Below are 14,515 nucleotides of genomic sequence, written 5' to 3'. Positions count from 1 at the left end.
CACACACACGCGTGCATACTAATATACATACATACACACACACACGCGCATACTAATATACATACACACACACACACGCATATTAATATACATACATACACACACACGCGTGCATACTAATATACATACATACACACACACACGCGCATACTAATATACATACACACACACACACGCATATTAATATACATACATACACACACACACGCGCGCATACTAATATACATACATACACACACACACGCATACTAATATACATACATACACACACACGCGCATACGAATATACATACATACACACACACACGCGTGCATACTAATATACATACATACACACACACACGCGCATACTAATATACATACACACACACACACGCATACTAATATACATACATACACACACACACACACACATGCGCATACTAATATACATACATACACACACACACACGTGCATACTAATATACATACATACACACACACACACACATGCGCATACTAATATACATACATACACACACACACACGTGCATACTAATATACATACATACACACACACACACACACGCGCGCATACTAATATACACACACACACCAGCTTGTGTAACACAGATCTGCCTGTGCTCTGGGAATGATGTGATCCTCTGGCCACATGCAGATTATTTTCCTCTAAGCTGTGAGTCATGAGGCAGATGGGTCGTTACTGTGGAGCAGTTCTCCCTCTATACTGCTCAGGAAGCACAGCATTAATTGAGAAGCACACAATGTGTACCAGATGTGCATTGTATAAATGGTGATGTAACAGGCCGGACGGTTTGTATTCACACATTCTACAGCCCAGAAATCCAACATTTAACACTGACCTCAGGAGAGCGGCGCCCAGAGATGTCACTGTGGGAGACCTCTACACAGGAAAATGTCGGCAGCCACCAAAAAATGGAGTGGATTATTGTGGAAAGGGATCACTCATAGACTTCCCTAAAGCTGCGTTCACATGTTGCAGCTGAGATGCGTTTTTTTTTTTTTTTGGGTTGCTGTGATTTAAATTTCTACCTCCGTTTTTTTAAAATAAGAAATCTGCAGTTTTTAAAAAAACCACAACTTGTGAGCACCCCAGAGAACACTTTTTCTCTAAACCTTGCTAAATATGTCAGTGAGGACTTATTCACACCTCAGTATTTTTACATCAGTGTTTGTATGCCAAAACCAGGATTTTTGATTGCCGATTAACCCCATATCTGCAGGTTAAGGGCATTTTTTCACGTGACCGCTTCCCTTTAAGTTTGAAAATCTAGCATAAAACCCCTTTAATGATATGAATTTAGATAACCTTCATGTATATTATTAATTTGCAGCGTCCTACTCCTGTTTCTACTGTTAATCTAGCAATATGTTCTGCATAAATAGAATTTGTCTTTGTGGTTGCTCGGATGGAAATAGGGCACCTAGTCTGGACCGCACGGTTATACAGAGCCCATATGATGGACTACACGGCAGCAGGTTTACGAGTCCTCTAGCGATAATCTCCTGCTGATAAAACTGTGATTTTATACAAACTACGGCAAACAACTCGATAAGTGACCCATCACTAGTATCAGCATCTCTGCCTCTACATTATACTGCTGTTAGATTCGGTGGTAATAACCTGATGACAGATTCCCTTTTAATACGTCATCAAGCACTGATAAGTGATTCCCGGGCACTGATTGCTTCATGTCCCATGAGATCCTTTATAGGTCTCATGCCTTCCGTTACGTAGTATAGGCCAGATACATGCAGTAGAGCTGCACTGATGTTCCTCACTCGCCCATGAATGAGTCCTTTTACGAGAAATGAATCTGGATGCGGAGCTCGTTGTCTTCGAACACAAGTGCATTATTCTCATCGAATGTTCATTGAATTACGCTGAATGGTCTTGGGCCTTACAGATCTATTACTGTTCACTGGCACCATAAAGGGTTAGCAGCTATAACATTTTGTAAAGGACTCTTCTTTAAGATCCTGCTAGAGAATGCTTATTAAAACGAGACGTGAATCTGAATGTCCTGGATCTTTGCTTCTGTTGCTGATGACATTTTGACTTTAGTTGAGGGTTTCAGTATGATTGTAGGATAAGATGAAGTATATCGGTGCCTTACAGCTCTACCATCCTATACGCAGATCCCAGGGGAGTAAGGATCGCTTTTAGGCTTCAGAATGGCTGCCCCCTTTGTTGTGTGCAGGCTTGGACTGGCCCACTGGAGAACAGGAGAATCCTCCGGTGGGCCACCACCTTCTTATATGAGCAGTACTTGGCACAATATACTTGAATCCCTATGTACGGAGAAAGGTGGCATCTTATTCATTTAACAATCCACCCAGTCCCTTGTTATATAAATTTGTGGTTGAGGATAAGGTCGGTGACAAATGGGGCTCTGGAGTTGGTTACTGGTGGGCTGTTGGCACCCCAGTCCGACACTGGTTGTGTGGCCTGACACTTCTGCCATTGGCTTGTCCTACCCATTGAAATGGACATGCTGAGGTGTGGGGAGCTAGCTGCTGACAGAGTTTGGGCAGCTTTACTGTTGGAGCCCCCCATCTTTTGTGAGTTTCAGAACTGTAGGCTATGTATTGTCCCAGTATGATGTTCTCATTCGTCTTACTCTAGGTGGACATCAAGGTGCAGTCTGACGGCTAATGTTTTATCAAAGTGAATGCCATATATCCTGTTCATGATCTAACTAAAACCAAATATTTTATTTTTCAGAGTGATCGTCTTCTGATCAAAGGAGGCCGGATAGTGAACGATGACCAGTCTTTCTATGCAGACCTCTACATGGAAGATGGCCTCATCAAGTAAGTCTTCATGCTCTGGGGGTATCTCCCCCGTCGCAGTATATGGGTACTCTTTGGAGATGTGAAGGCCTCTGCTTGTATTTCCTTCACTAGAATCATGGAATTTGTCTCTGTTATGCTGCTGTCTGGCAAAATCCTGGTGACCAATGTCTTTTAACGGGGTTTCAGTTTTTATTTTTTTTTAAGAAAGAAAAACACTCTAGCTCGCTCTTGTTTGTGGTAACGAATAGCGCTTCCTGTACCAACCCTTGGTCCAGTGTGAGCTCTCCGTCACAGCTCCCAGTCATTGTTTATTGGCTCAACCAAAAACAAAATATGGACCACAGAGCAAAAAAACTAAACTACAGTTTTTATAGAAAAATCTTAATATCATACATTAAAAAGTTTATAAGAAAAAATGGGAAAGGGTAAATTTAGAGGGGTTCCTCTTCCACGTCCTGCTTTGAGGTTGGTTCACTAATAGCGTTCTGATTTTACCATTCTCATTGGTAATGCCTGTGTGTCTTCTATTTATTATAAGCTGTTAGCAGTCATGATTTGTTTGGCTTTTTTGTAATGGCAATCATTTTTGGGATTTCTTTTCGATAGTATAGATGTAGAGTATTGAGAGGAACACTTGCTGAATTCGAGCTTGTGAGTGAGTGTTGAGAGGAACACCTGCTGAATTCGAGCTTGTGAGTGAGTGTTAAGAGGAACACTTAATGAATTCGAGCTTGTGAGTGAGTGTTAAGAGGAACACTTGCTGAATTCGAGCTTGTGAGTGAGTGTTAAGAGGAACACTTGCTGAATTCGAGCTTGTGAGTGAGTGTTGAGAGGAACACTTGCTGAATTCGAGCTTGTGAGTGAGTGTTAAGAGGAACACTTGCTGAATTCGAGCTTGTGAGTGAGTGCTGAGAGGAACACTTGCTGAATTCGAGCTTGTGAGTGAGTGTTGAGAGGAACACTTGCTGAATTCGAGCTTGTGAGTGAGTGTTGAGAGGAACACTTGCTGAATTCGAGCTTGTGAGTGAGTGTTGAGAGGAACACTTGCTGAATTCGAGCTTGTGAGTGAGTGTTGAGAGGAACACTTGCTGAATTCGAGCTTGTGAGTGAGTGTTGAGAGGAACACTTGCTGAATTCGAGCTTGTGAGTGAGTGTTGAGAGGAACACTTGCTGAATTCGAGCTTGTGAGTGAGTGTTAAGAGGAACACTTGCTGAATTCGAGCTTGTGAGTGAGTGCTGAGAGGAACACTTGCTGAATTCGAGCTTGTAAATGTAGTATTGTAGTAAAAGCTGCTCTAGCACCTCAATATGATAAAATTCTTTCCTTGCTGATATGGAATAAAGCATAGTACACTGGTCCTTGCCGGCTTTCTTACGTGTTTTGAGCATGCACTACTCTTAATTGAAGATTGTTCATTGACATTCAATGACTAAGAGCAGTATATGCTCAAAATGCGTAAGAAAGCCTGCAAGGACCAGTGTACTGTGTTTTATTCCATCTCAGCAAGGAAGGAATTTTATCATATTGAGGTGCTGGAGCAGCTTTTTCTACAGTACTACATTCCACGTTGGCACATTAGTATGAATACAGGTATGAATGACCTTGTAGCTATATGGCCATTTTGGTCATAGAAACTCAAGGCCTGACAGGTTCCCCTGTTTGGACATTACTGCACAATAACAACTCAGTCTAGTTCTATTAGTGAATCCTGTGCTAACGTGCTCATCCACAAAAAGGTTAAGATATTTATAAGTTGTCATTAAAGGGGCTCACTTGCCAGATTTCACATTGCAAACTGAATACCTTATTAATTGGAACTCTTAATTCTTGGGAGCTGGTGCACTTAGGCTGGTTTCACATTTGCGTTTTTTTGGGTGCGTTTTTGCGGTAAAAAACGCAAAAAAACGCATGGTGAAAAAACGCATGTAAACGCGTGCAAACGCTGCGTTTTTTTGACGCATGCGTTTTTGCATGTGGTGAAAAAAACGCGGCGTTTTGACGCGTTTACATGCGTTTTTTCATGCGTTTGCGTTTTTTAGACGCATGCTGAGAAATGTGTGACAGCTGCCAATCATCAAAATAAAGTAAAAAACCCACTATAAACAGAAATAGTTAGGGTTAGGGGTAGGGATCATAACCCTAACCCTAACCCTAAAGGGATCCTAACCCTACCGCTAACCCTAACCCTAAGGGATCCTAACCCTACCCCTAACCCTAACCCTACCTCTAACCCTAAGGGATCCTAACCCTACCCCTAACCCTACCCCTAACCCTAACCCTAAAGGGATTAGGGGTAGGGGTAGGGTTAGGGTTAGGATCCCTTAGGGTTAGGGGTAGGGTTAGGGGTAGGGTTAGGGTTAGGATCCCTTAGGGTTAGGGGTAGGGTTAGGGTTAGGATCCCTTAGGGCTTAGGGTTAGGGGTAAGGTTAGGGGTAGGGTTAGGGGTAGGGTTAGGATCCCTTTATCACCTTTATGTTGGGGGGTGGCATATCAGTGTGTTTTCTGGTTTTTTAATAGAAAAACGCATGCGTTTTTAACGCAAAAAAACGCATGCACAAAAAAACGCATGCGTCCCTATTGACTCCAATGTATTTTTGACCCCAAAAAAACGCATGAAAACGCATGCATACCTGTATAGTCCGTAAATTAAACTGAACTCCTAAAATGCTTACTTTAGTGAGTCCTCAAGGGGAACTTTCACCAGAGTATACAGGTATAATTACATGAATTTGTAAGGTAAGTACACCGTCCTGATGTATGCACTTTGCACTGTAGATGCATGATCTGCATTAAGCTTCACCAGACTGGTATCCACCAAAACATATGGACTACTCTTCTTTATTTTTTGTTGGAAGGGGCATGGGATGGGGAACTGATCACAATGCCAGTGGAAGTTGGAGGGTTGCCCATGGAAGGGCGTACTGGCTTTATAGTAAAATGATTACACTGGAATAAATAATCTAATGTTATGTCGCTTCTTCGTGACTGAACATCCGTTGTTCTGTCCGTAGTAAAATTTGGGGAATGCTTCTCTTTCATATCCCTATTACAAAAAGCTTGTATTTGTAACGAGACCTGTAGGATGGGAGTAGGATCACAAGGTCCTGACAGCCAAGAGCAGATCAACAGCTGCACATCTCTCTACTTTCCGAAGCTGGAGCTGAAATTCACATCCTCTGCAGAGAAGCCCCAGGGCTTTGTTTTGTTTCTGAAATGTCTCAGGTTTCGGCTTCTTTTTTTTTTCTTTTCAAATGCATCCAGAACAATTAAGAAGAAATTATCTGTATACTAACTGTATAACAGAAGTCAATTTCCTTAAGCCCATCAAGGTTCTTCAACCACAATGCCAAATCCAAGCCAAGCCACATATACAATACGTGTTTGGTAGATATTAGAACCTGTGAAGCACAAGATAGATATGTATAGAATCAGGGCCGAACACTGACAGCTCGGGGCCCCTGTGTAAGAAATATGTGAGGGAACCCCCTCCCTTCCTGGCATGCCACTTATGATGATGACAATCTGGCAATGGGACCCCCGGAGCCTCGGGCTCTGAGCAATAGGCCAGATTGTCCTCATGATCACTGCCCTGCAAGCAGTGGCGTACATAGAGATCACCGAGCACCGTAGCAAAAGATCTATTTGGGCCTCCCCACACCTCTAATAATAAAAATATATATATATATATATATATATATATATATATATATACAATGCCTACAGATTTAGCAGGTTTAATAAGATGCAAATAAGTTAGAGCCTTCAAACTTCAAACAAGAGCAGGATTTATTGACAGATGCATAAATCTTACAAACCAAAAAGTTTTGTTGCTCAGTTAAATTTTTATAAATTTTAAACATAAAAGTGTGGGTCAATTATTATTCAACCCCTAGGTTTAATATTATTATTATTATACATTTTTATAGCGCCATTTATTCCATGGCGCTTTACATGTGAATACGGGGCAAATATAGACAAATACATTAAACATGAGCAGATAACAAGGCACACGAGTACATAAGGAGGGAGGACCCTGCCCGCGAGGGCTCACAGTCTGCAGGGGGTGGGTGAGGATACACTAGGAGAGGGAAGAGCTGGCTGTGCGGCTGTTCAGTAGGTTGAGGATCACTGCAGGCTGCAGGCAATATTTTGTGGAATAACCTTTGTTTGCAATTACAGCTAATAATCGTCTTTTATAAGACCTGATCAGGCCGGCACAGGTCTCTGGAGTTATCTTGGCCCACTCCTCCATGCAGATCTTCTCCAAGTTATCTAGGTTCTTTGGGTGTCTCATGTGGACTTTAATCTTGATCTCATTCCACAAGTTTTCAATTGGGTTAAGGTCAGGAGACTGACTAGGCCACTGCAACACCTTGATTTTATGCCTCTTGAACCAGGCCTTGGTTTTCTTGGCTGTGTGCTTTGGGTCGTTGTCTTGTTGGAAGATGAAATGACGACCCATCTTAAGATCCTTGATGTAGGAGCGGAGGTTCTTGGCCAAAATCTCCAGGTAGGCACGGCTATCCATCTTCCCATGGATGCGGACCAGATGGCCAGGCCCCTTGGCTGAGAAACAGCCCCACAGCATGATGCTGCCACCACCATGCTTGACTGTAGGGATGGTATTCTTGGGGTCGTATGCAGTGCCATACAGTCTCCAAACGTCACGTGTGTGGTTGGCACCAAAGATCTCGATCTTGGTCTCTTCAGACCAGAGAACCTTGAACCAGTCAGTCTCAGAGTCCTCCAAGTGATCATGAGCAAACTGTGGACGAGACTTGACATGACGCTTTGAAAGTAAAGGTACCTTACGGGCTCGTCTGGAACGGAGACCATTGCGGTGGAGTACGTTACTTGGTATTGACTGAAACCAATGTCCCCACTGCCATGAGATCTTCCCGGAGCTCCTTCCTTGTTGTCCTTGGGTTAGCCTTGACTCTTCGGACAAGCCTGACCTCGGCACGGGAGGAAACTTTCAAAGGCTGTCCAGGCCGTGGAAGGCTAACAGTAGTTCCATAAGCCTTCCACTTCCGGATGATGCTCCCAACAGTGGAGACAGGTAGGCCCAACTCCTTGGAAAGGGTTTTGTACCCCTTGCCAGCCTTGTGACCCTCCACGATCTTGTCTCTGATGGCCTTGGAATGCTCCTTTGTCTTTCCCATGTTGACCATGTATGAGTGCTGTTTACAAGTTTGGGGAGGGTATTAAATAGTCAGAAAAGGCTGGAAAAAGAGATAATTAATCCAAACATGTGAAGCTCATTGTTCTTTGTGCCTGAACTAATTCTTAATACTTTAGGGGAACCAAACAGAATTCTGGTGGGTTGAGGGGTTGAATAATAAATGACCCTCTGAAAAGACTTTTCACAATTTTTAAAAAAAATAAACAAAGAAATAACATTCTTTTTTGCTGCAGTGCATTTTACACTTCCAGGCTGATCTACAGTCCAAATGTCACAATGCCAAGTTAATTCCAAATGTGTAAACCTGCTAAATCTGCAGGGGGTGAATACTACTTGTAGGCACTGTATATATATATATATATATATATATATTTTTTTTTTTTTTTACTGAGATGGAGATATTTATCTCCTTTCGGATTCGGTCCTGCTGTGCCCAACCATGTATGTATTATATTAAATTGTATGTCTGGTCCCAAAGAAATCATGTGATCCTCAATCCCGATGATGAGAGATAACTTTCTGACTTTTGGGGGACTGACCACAGGACTCTGCAGCTCAGCCATGAATGGATTGGTAGTCCCCCCCTTACAATGAATTAAAGAAATAAAGGGGGGGGAGTCGCATGGCCACACAGACTATGAATAACCCTCATGGCTGGTCATTTATTTGTTGGAAATTGTGGTCAAGTTCAGGTCATTTAAAACTGGTTTTCTCCAGTTTAATTGGCGCTCTTTTAACGTTTTTTTATTGGTGAACAACGTGTTGCTGGGCTTTTGTTTAAGTATTTAAAGCCGTGTTCTGGCTTATTTGAACCATTCTGCGGTACCTGTGAAGAAAAGAAGATGGGGAGCTCAGCAGCTCTATAGATAATGGAGAGAGCAGAGGCCAGGCATGTACAGCTCTGCTCCATCCAGGACGAGACTGCAGACCCCTGTTCTCAGAATCTCTGGGGGGCTCAGCAGCTCTATAGATAATGGAGAGAGCAGAGGACGGGCATGTACAACTCTGCTCCATCCAGGACGAGACTGCAGACCCCTGTTCTCAGAATCTCTGGGGAGCTCAGCAGCTCTATAGATAATGGAGAGAGCAGAGGTCGGGCATGTACAACTCTGCTCCATCCAGGACGAGACTGCAGACCCCTGTTCACAGAATCTCTGGGGGGCTCAGCAGCTCTATAGATAATGGAGAGAGCAGAGGTCGGGCATGTACAACTCTGCTCCATCCAGGACGAGACTGCAAACCCCTGTTCTCAGAATCTCTGGGGGGCTCAGCAGCTCTATAGATAATGGAGAGAGCAGAGGCCAGGCATGTACAGCTCTGCTCCATCCAGGACGAGACTGCAGACCCCTGTTCTCAGAATCTCTGGGGAGCTCAGCAGCTCTATAGATAATGGAGAGAGCAGAGGCCAGGCATGTACAGCTCTGCTCCATCCAGGACGAGACTGCAGACCCCTGTTCTCAGAATCTCTGGGGAGCTCAGCAGCTCTATAGATAATGGAGAGAGCAGAGGTCGGGCATGTACAACTCTGCTCCATCCAGGACGAGACTGCAGACCCCTGTTCACAGAATCTCTGGGGGGCTCAGCAGCTCTATAGATAATGGAGAGAGCAGAGGTCGGGCATGTACAACTCTGCTCCATCCAGGACGAGACTGCAAACCCCTGTTCTCAGAATCTCTGGGGGGCTCAGCAGCTCTATAGATAATGGAGAGAGCAGAGGACGGGCATGTACAACTCTGCTCCATCCAGGACGAGACTGCAGACCCCTGTTCTCAGAATCTCTGGGGAGCTCAGCAGCTCTATAGATAATGGAGAGAGCAGAGGTCGGGCATGTACAACTCTGCTCCATCCAGGACGAGACTGCAGACCCCTGTTCTCAGAATCTCTGGGGGGCTCAGCAGCTCTATAGATAATGGAGAGAGCAGAGGACGGGCATGTACAACTCTGCTCCATCCAGGACGAGACTGCAGACTCCTGTTCTCAGAATCTCTGGGGGGCTCAGCAGCTCTTGAGAAAGCAGGGCTGAGAAGCGGCGAAACGCGCGTCGGGGACGTTCGGTCAGCGTTGCCACTGGTGAGGAGATACCTATACCTTCCTTCCTCTCCCTTTATTGTTTATCTTCCTACCTATTTTGTTTATATTATGGTTAACTACACGGACGGATCCTAAGAATGATCCTAATCTTTACATTTACGGTAATCTTTACATTTACACACACACACACACACTCATATATTCATAGGTCCACACACACATAGATATACATACATTCACACACATGCACAGACTGACACACAAGGCTGGCTCCAGGTGTTCGTCGGCCCCGGGCAAAAGAGTCTCAGTGGGCCCCTTTAACATATACCACGATTCATGATGCACAGATAAGAAATAATGGTATAGTAGAATGCCAAATATTTCACTCACTTCTTACATTACATGAGTGATATCTATTGTAAATTCTACAATACCATACAGCAGAGGGGATTCAGGTGAATGAGGGTCCACAGGTTTCAGGGATTCAGTAGCTGTAGTATTAGAGGTATAGGGATATTGATAACTGTGTCCTACCAGTAGAAACTGTCCTCAGCAGTGTACCCTTTACAAAAGTCAAATTCCTCCTATATAGTCCTCCATACAGTATTATGGGCACCACATAGTGTTCCATACACTATTACGGGCACTATATAGCCCTTCTTCATACAGTATTATGGGTATCAGATAGTCCTCTGATCAGTATAATGGACCCCATATATTGCTCCAAACAGTATAAAGCGCCTCATATAATGTTCCATATAGAATAATGGGCCCATATAATGTTCCATATAGAATAATGGGCCCATATAATGTTCCATACAGAAAAAAGTTGCCCCAAATTCCTCATATAATTCTTAATACAGAATGGTCCCCATTTAGTGCTCCATACAGATTGGGCCCCATATAGTGCTCCAAATAGAATGGGCCCCATATAGTGCTCCAAACAGAATGGGCCCATTATATTGCTCCATGTTGTTGCATAAAGAATAATGGATTCCATATAATGCTCCATCCATAATAATGGGTCCCATATAATGCTCCATACATAATAATGGACCCCATATAATGCTCCATACAGAATAATGGACCCCATATAATGCTCCATACAGAATAATGGACCCCATGTAATGCTGCATACAGAATAATGAGCCGCATATATTTCACCATACAGAATAATGGACCCCATATAATGCTCCATACAGAATAATGGACCCCATGTAATGCTGCATACAGAATAATGAGCCGCATATATTTCACCATACAGAATAATGGACCCCATATAAGCTCCATACAGTATTATGAGCACCATATAGTCTCCATACAGAATAATGAGTCCCATATAATGCACCATACTCAATAATGGACCCCATATATTGCGCTATACGGAATAATGGACCCCATATAATGCTCCATACAGAATGGTGAGCACCATATAATGCTCTGTACAGAATAAGCCCCATATATTGCTCCATACAGAATAATGAGCCCCATAGATTGCTCCATCCATAGTAATGGGTCCCATATAATGATCCATAAATAAAATTAAAAAAAGGGCCGATCTCCTTAGCCACTTCTGTCTCTGCTGTGCCCAGGACAGAGGACACACAGTAGTGACGTCATCGCGCCCTCTGTCCTGAGACATCAGAAGTCAGTAGACGTGGAAGAGAGAGGACCTGCGGAGGTAAGTATTTAAAACAGCACTGACGCCGGCACCCCCATAGCGAGCCGGTGTCCCCGACCGTGAGTGGACCCGACATTTGCTGGGTGGTGACACCGGGCCTGCCTGCATGGGCCCCCTTCCACCTCCGGGCCCCAGTGTAGCTGAATCGGCGGAATGTCCGCCCCTGTATAGAATAATGGCCTTTGTTATTGTTTGGGGCAGTTTATGCCATCCTAGACTCTTCTGGTCTCTTCCACAAGTAATTGAGTCATGGAATTTAACCCACAACCGCAAAATATATTTCTTCATTTTACTACAAAGCTAATTCAAGAAATACTCGCCATAACAATCCTGACAATCAGATGTACAGCCCTAAAAACCGCTTAGGAAAGCTGCAGTCAGCCTTAGACTTCTCCTGCAGCTGCCACCGCAAGGAATATATAATATTTCATGGTGCCGATTCTGAGATAAACACCCAGTACAAATATAATATATCACAGCTGTGTTTGCCCAATGTATCCAGTCTAGGCAAGTGTCAGGGGCAGTTCTCGTCATTGTGTTTAATGAGTCCCATTCTTGTAAGCCAACGGACTTCTTCTAGATCAATGGCACGTTTCTTAGAATGTTGTCTTTTTCTTCAATTATACATTATCCATCTATTTACTGGATGCAAACATGCTATTCTATCCAGCAAAAAGTGGTATAGCGACATTCTCGCTTGCCGGAAGCACAGTATTCTTTTAGCCTTTGTTGGCTGAATGTTGCTTTATTGATTAAAGTGCATGACCGGAATCTCAATCCACACTAATGGAAATACCTTGTCGGGAAGGGTTTAAAGAGGATCTGTCACTTCCTTAAAGCAAATTAAATACCTTGTAAAAATCCCTGAGCCCCCCTGATTCTGCTGCTCTCTTCAGTTTTGTACTCTGTCACTCCATTACAGAGGTATTTGCATTTGTTGCTGTTGGAGGGCACTATGTGAAATCTCTGCCTTGCAGTCCAACTGGGTGTCCCTTCAGAGTGTTCTCTGGTGGCATGCGCTTTAACCTCTCCCTCCCAGATGCAGCCATTCGCAGATCGGCAGCTGATCTAACAGTCTCCAGTTGTGATTGGCAGCGTCTGGGAGGGAGGGATGGAAGAACATGCCACCAGAGAAAACTCAGCCATTTGGACTGCAGTCGGAGATTTCACATATTGGCCACCCAAGGCAATAGATGTGAATATCTCTGCGATCAACTGGCGCAACACAAAGTGGAAAAGAGCGGATGAATCAGAGGGACTTCTTGCAGGGTATTTACCTTATTTAATTTATTTGTAAGCTAATGACAGGCCCTCTTTAAACTTCTATATAGCTTCTGGATGTAGAGTGGTTGTCTCAAAGCAGACTTTACCAATGTAGCTTTGTCATGTATTCCTGACATATCAAAACAGTGCAATGTTTTCACTGTTCTTAATTTTATTACATTTAATAAAAAAACAACATTTTTTTCATAAAAAAAGCACGTTTGTGGGCTGCTAACACTTTTTTTAATTGTAAACTTGGCTTCAGCCCGCATTGTTGGATTTTCTCAACGACATCTAAAAAGAATGCAATTCATTAAGGTTCAATGGCAAAAGATCACAAACTGACAGAATGTGAATATGTCATTGAACGAACATGATAAACACATTACATCTTTCAGTGTAAAGCATAACTCTACCAATAAGAAAAAAAGACATTAAACAGTTTAAAGGGGTTTTCCTGACTTTAATCATGATTGTTAATGGGCCCAGAATGTGGTAATAAAAAATAGTCCTATACTCCCCTCCACGTACCGCTACTGCACACTCACTAGTGTGTCCCCGGCCAGTCTCAGGGCATGGACATCTGGAGGGGAAATCTGCACACCCTGGGGCCATTCACAGTAACCTTTAGAAGGCTTTGCCTTGTTTTTAGAGTTGAGAAAAGTAAGGGGTGGTAAGAAGAGAGGGGAAATGATTGGGACCATTATAAGCCGTGAGAATCTGAAGTTGTAGTTGGAGGTTAGTAAGTCAGCTAGGGAAGTATACAGACCGCCATAAACAGAATCCGTACGCCATACTCTCGGGAATTGGTCAACTATCATTTGGTCTTCAGACATTAGCTCCTGCATCTGATGGATGAAGGAGCAAGTATCTAATCTTTCCCACAGTGCTGGTATCTAAAAATGTTATATTCACTTTTTTTACTTTTCTAATTCATAGGCAGATTGGAGACAACCTGATTGTTCCGGGAGGTGTAAAAATCATTGAAGCAAATGGGAAGATGGTGATTCCTGGTGGAATTGATGTCCATACCCACTTACAGATGCCCTACAGAGGGATGACGACAGTAGATGATTTTTTCCAAGGGACCAAAGCAGCTATTGCAGGAGGAACCACCATGATATGTAAGTGGTTTTTTGTTTTTATTTCTATTACTAAAAATATATATATTTTTTGTTTTATATATTTTTTGAAATATCTGTTAATTATTAAGTTTACCCTTAGTCTAGATACTTACAGTAGATCCACCATTGGAATTGCACTGGACACTTACTTTATCTACTGCCACCATGAAAGCATGTTCATACTGCGCCAACAGCAGGCGGCATGATGTAGCAGGTTCCTTGGTTACAGTCAACTATGTTATACATTAAAGCACTGTAGTAATTTGCTAAAAACGTGTTTGTAGAAAATGGCAAGTTCTGGGAGATGTGTCCACTTAGCACCTCCCCACCCACCATGTTTACAGGTTTGTACCTACAGTGGGGGAAACAAGTAGTTGATCCTGTGCCGATTTTGTGATTTTGTAATTTTGGCCAGT

General features: G+C 43.2%; 1 protein-coding gene across 2 annotated transcripts in view; it reads left to right on the top strand.

Annotated features, from left to right (window-relative positions):
• DPYSL3 (dihydropyrimidinase like 3) overlaps nt 1-14,515 on the top strand; it is a 220,980-nt gene that overhangs the window by 183,186 nt on the left and 23,279 nt on the right. For both annotated transcript variants that reach the window (XM_069764077.1, XM_069764079.1), the window contains exons 2-3: nt 2,747-2,835; nt 13,915-14,099. In XM_069764077.1, coding sequence (XP_069620178.1) covers nt 2,747-2,835; nt 13,915-14,099 — 274 coding nt within the window. The remainder of the gene's footprint in view (nt 1-2,746; nt 2,836-13,914; nt 14,100-14,515) is intronic.

This window comes from Ranitomeya imitator, chromosome 4 (genome assembly GCF_032444005.1).
Source record: "Ranitomeya imitator isolate aRanImi1 chromosome 4, aRanImi1.pri, whole genome shotgun sequence".
In the NCBI taxonomy this organism is placed as follows: Eukaryota; Metazoa; Chordata; class Amphibia; order Anura; family Dendrobatidae; genus Ranitomeya; species Ranitomeya imitator.
The sequence above is the reverse complement of the archived record's forward strand: the minus strand, read 5'-3'. Positions and strand labels throughout refer to the sequence as shown.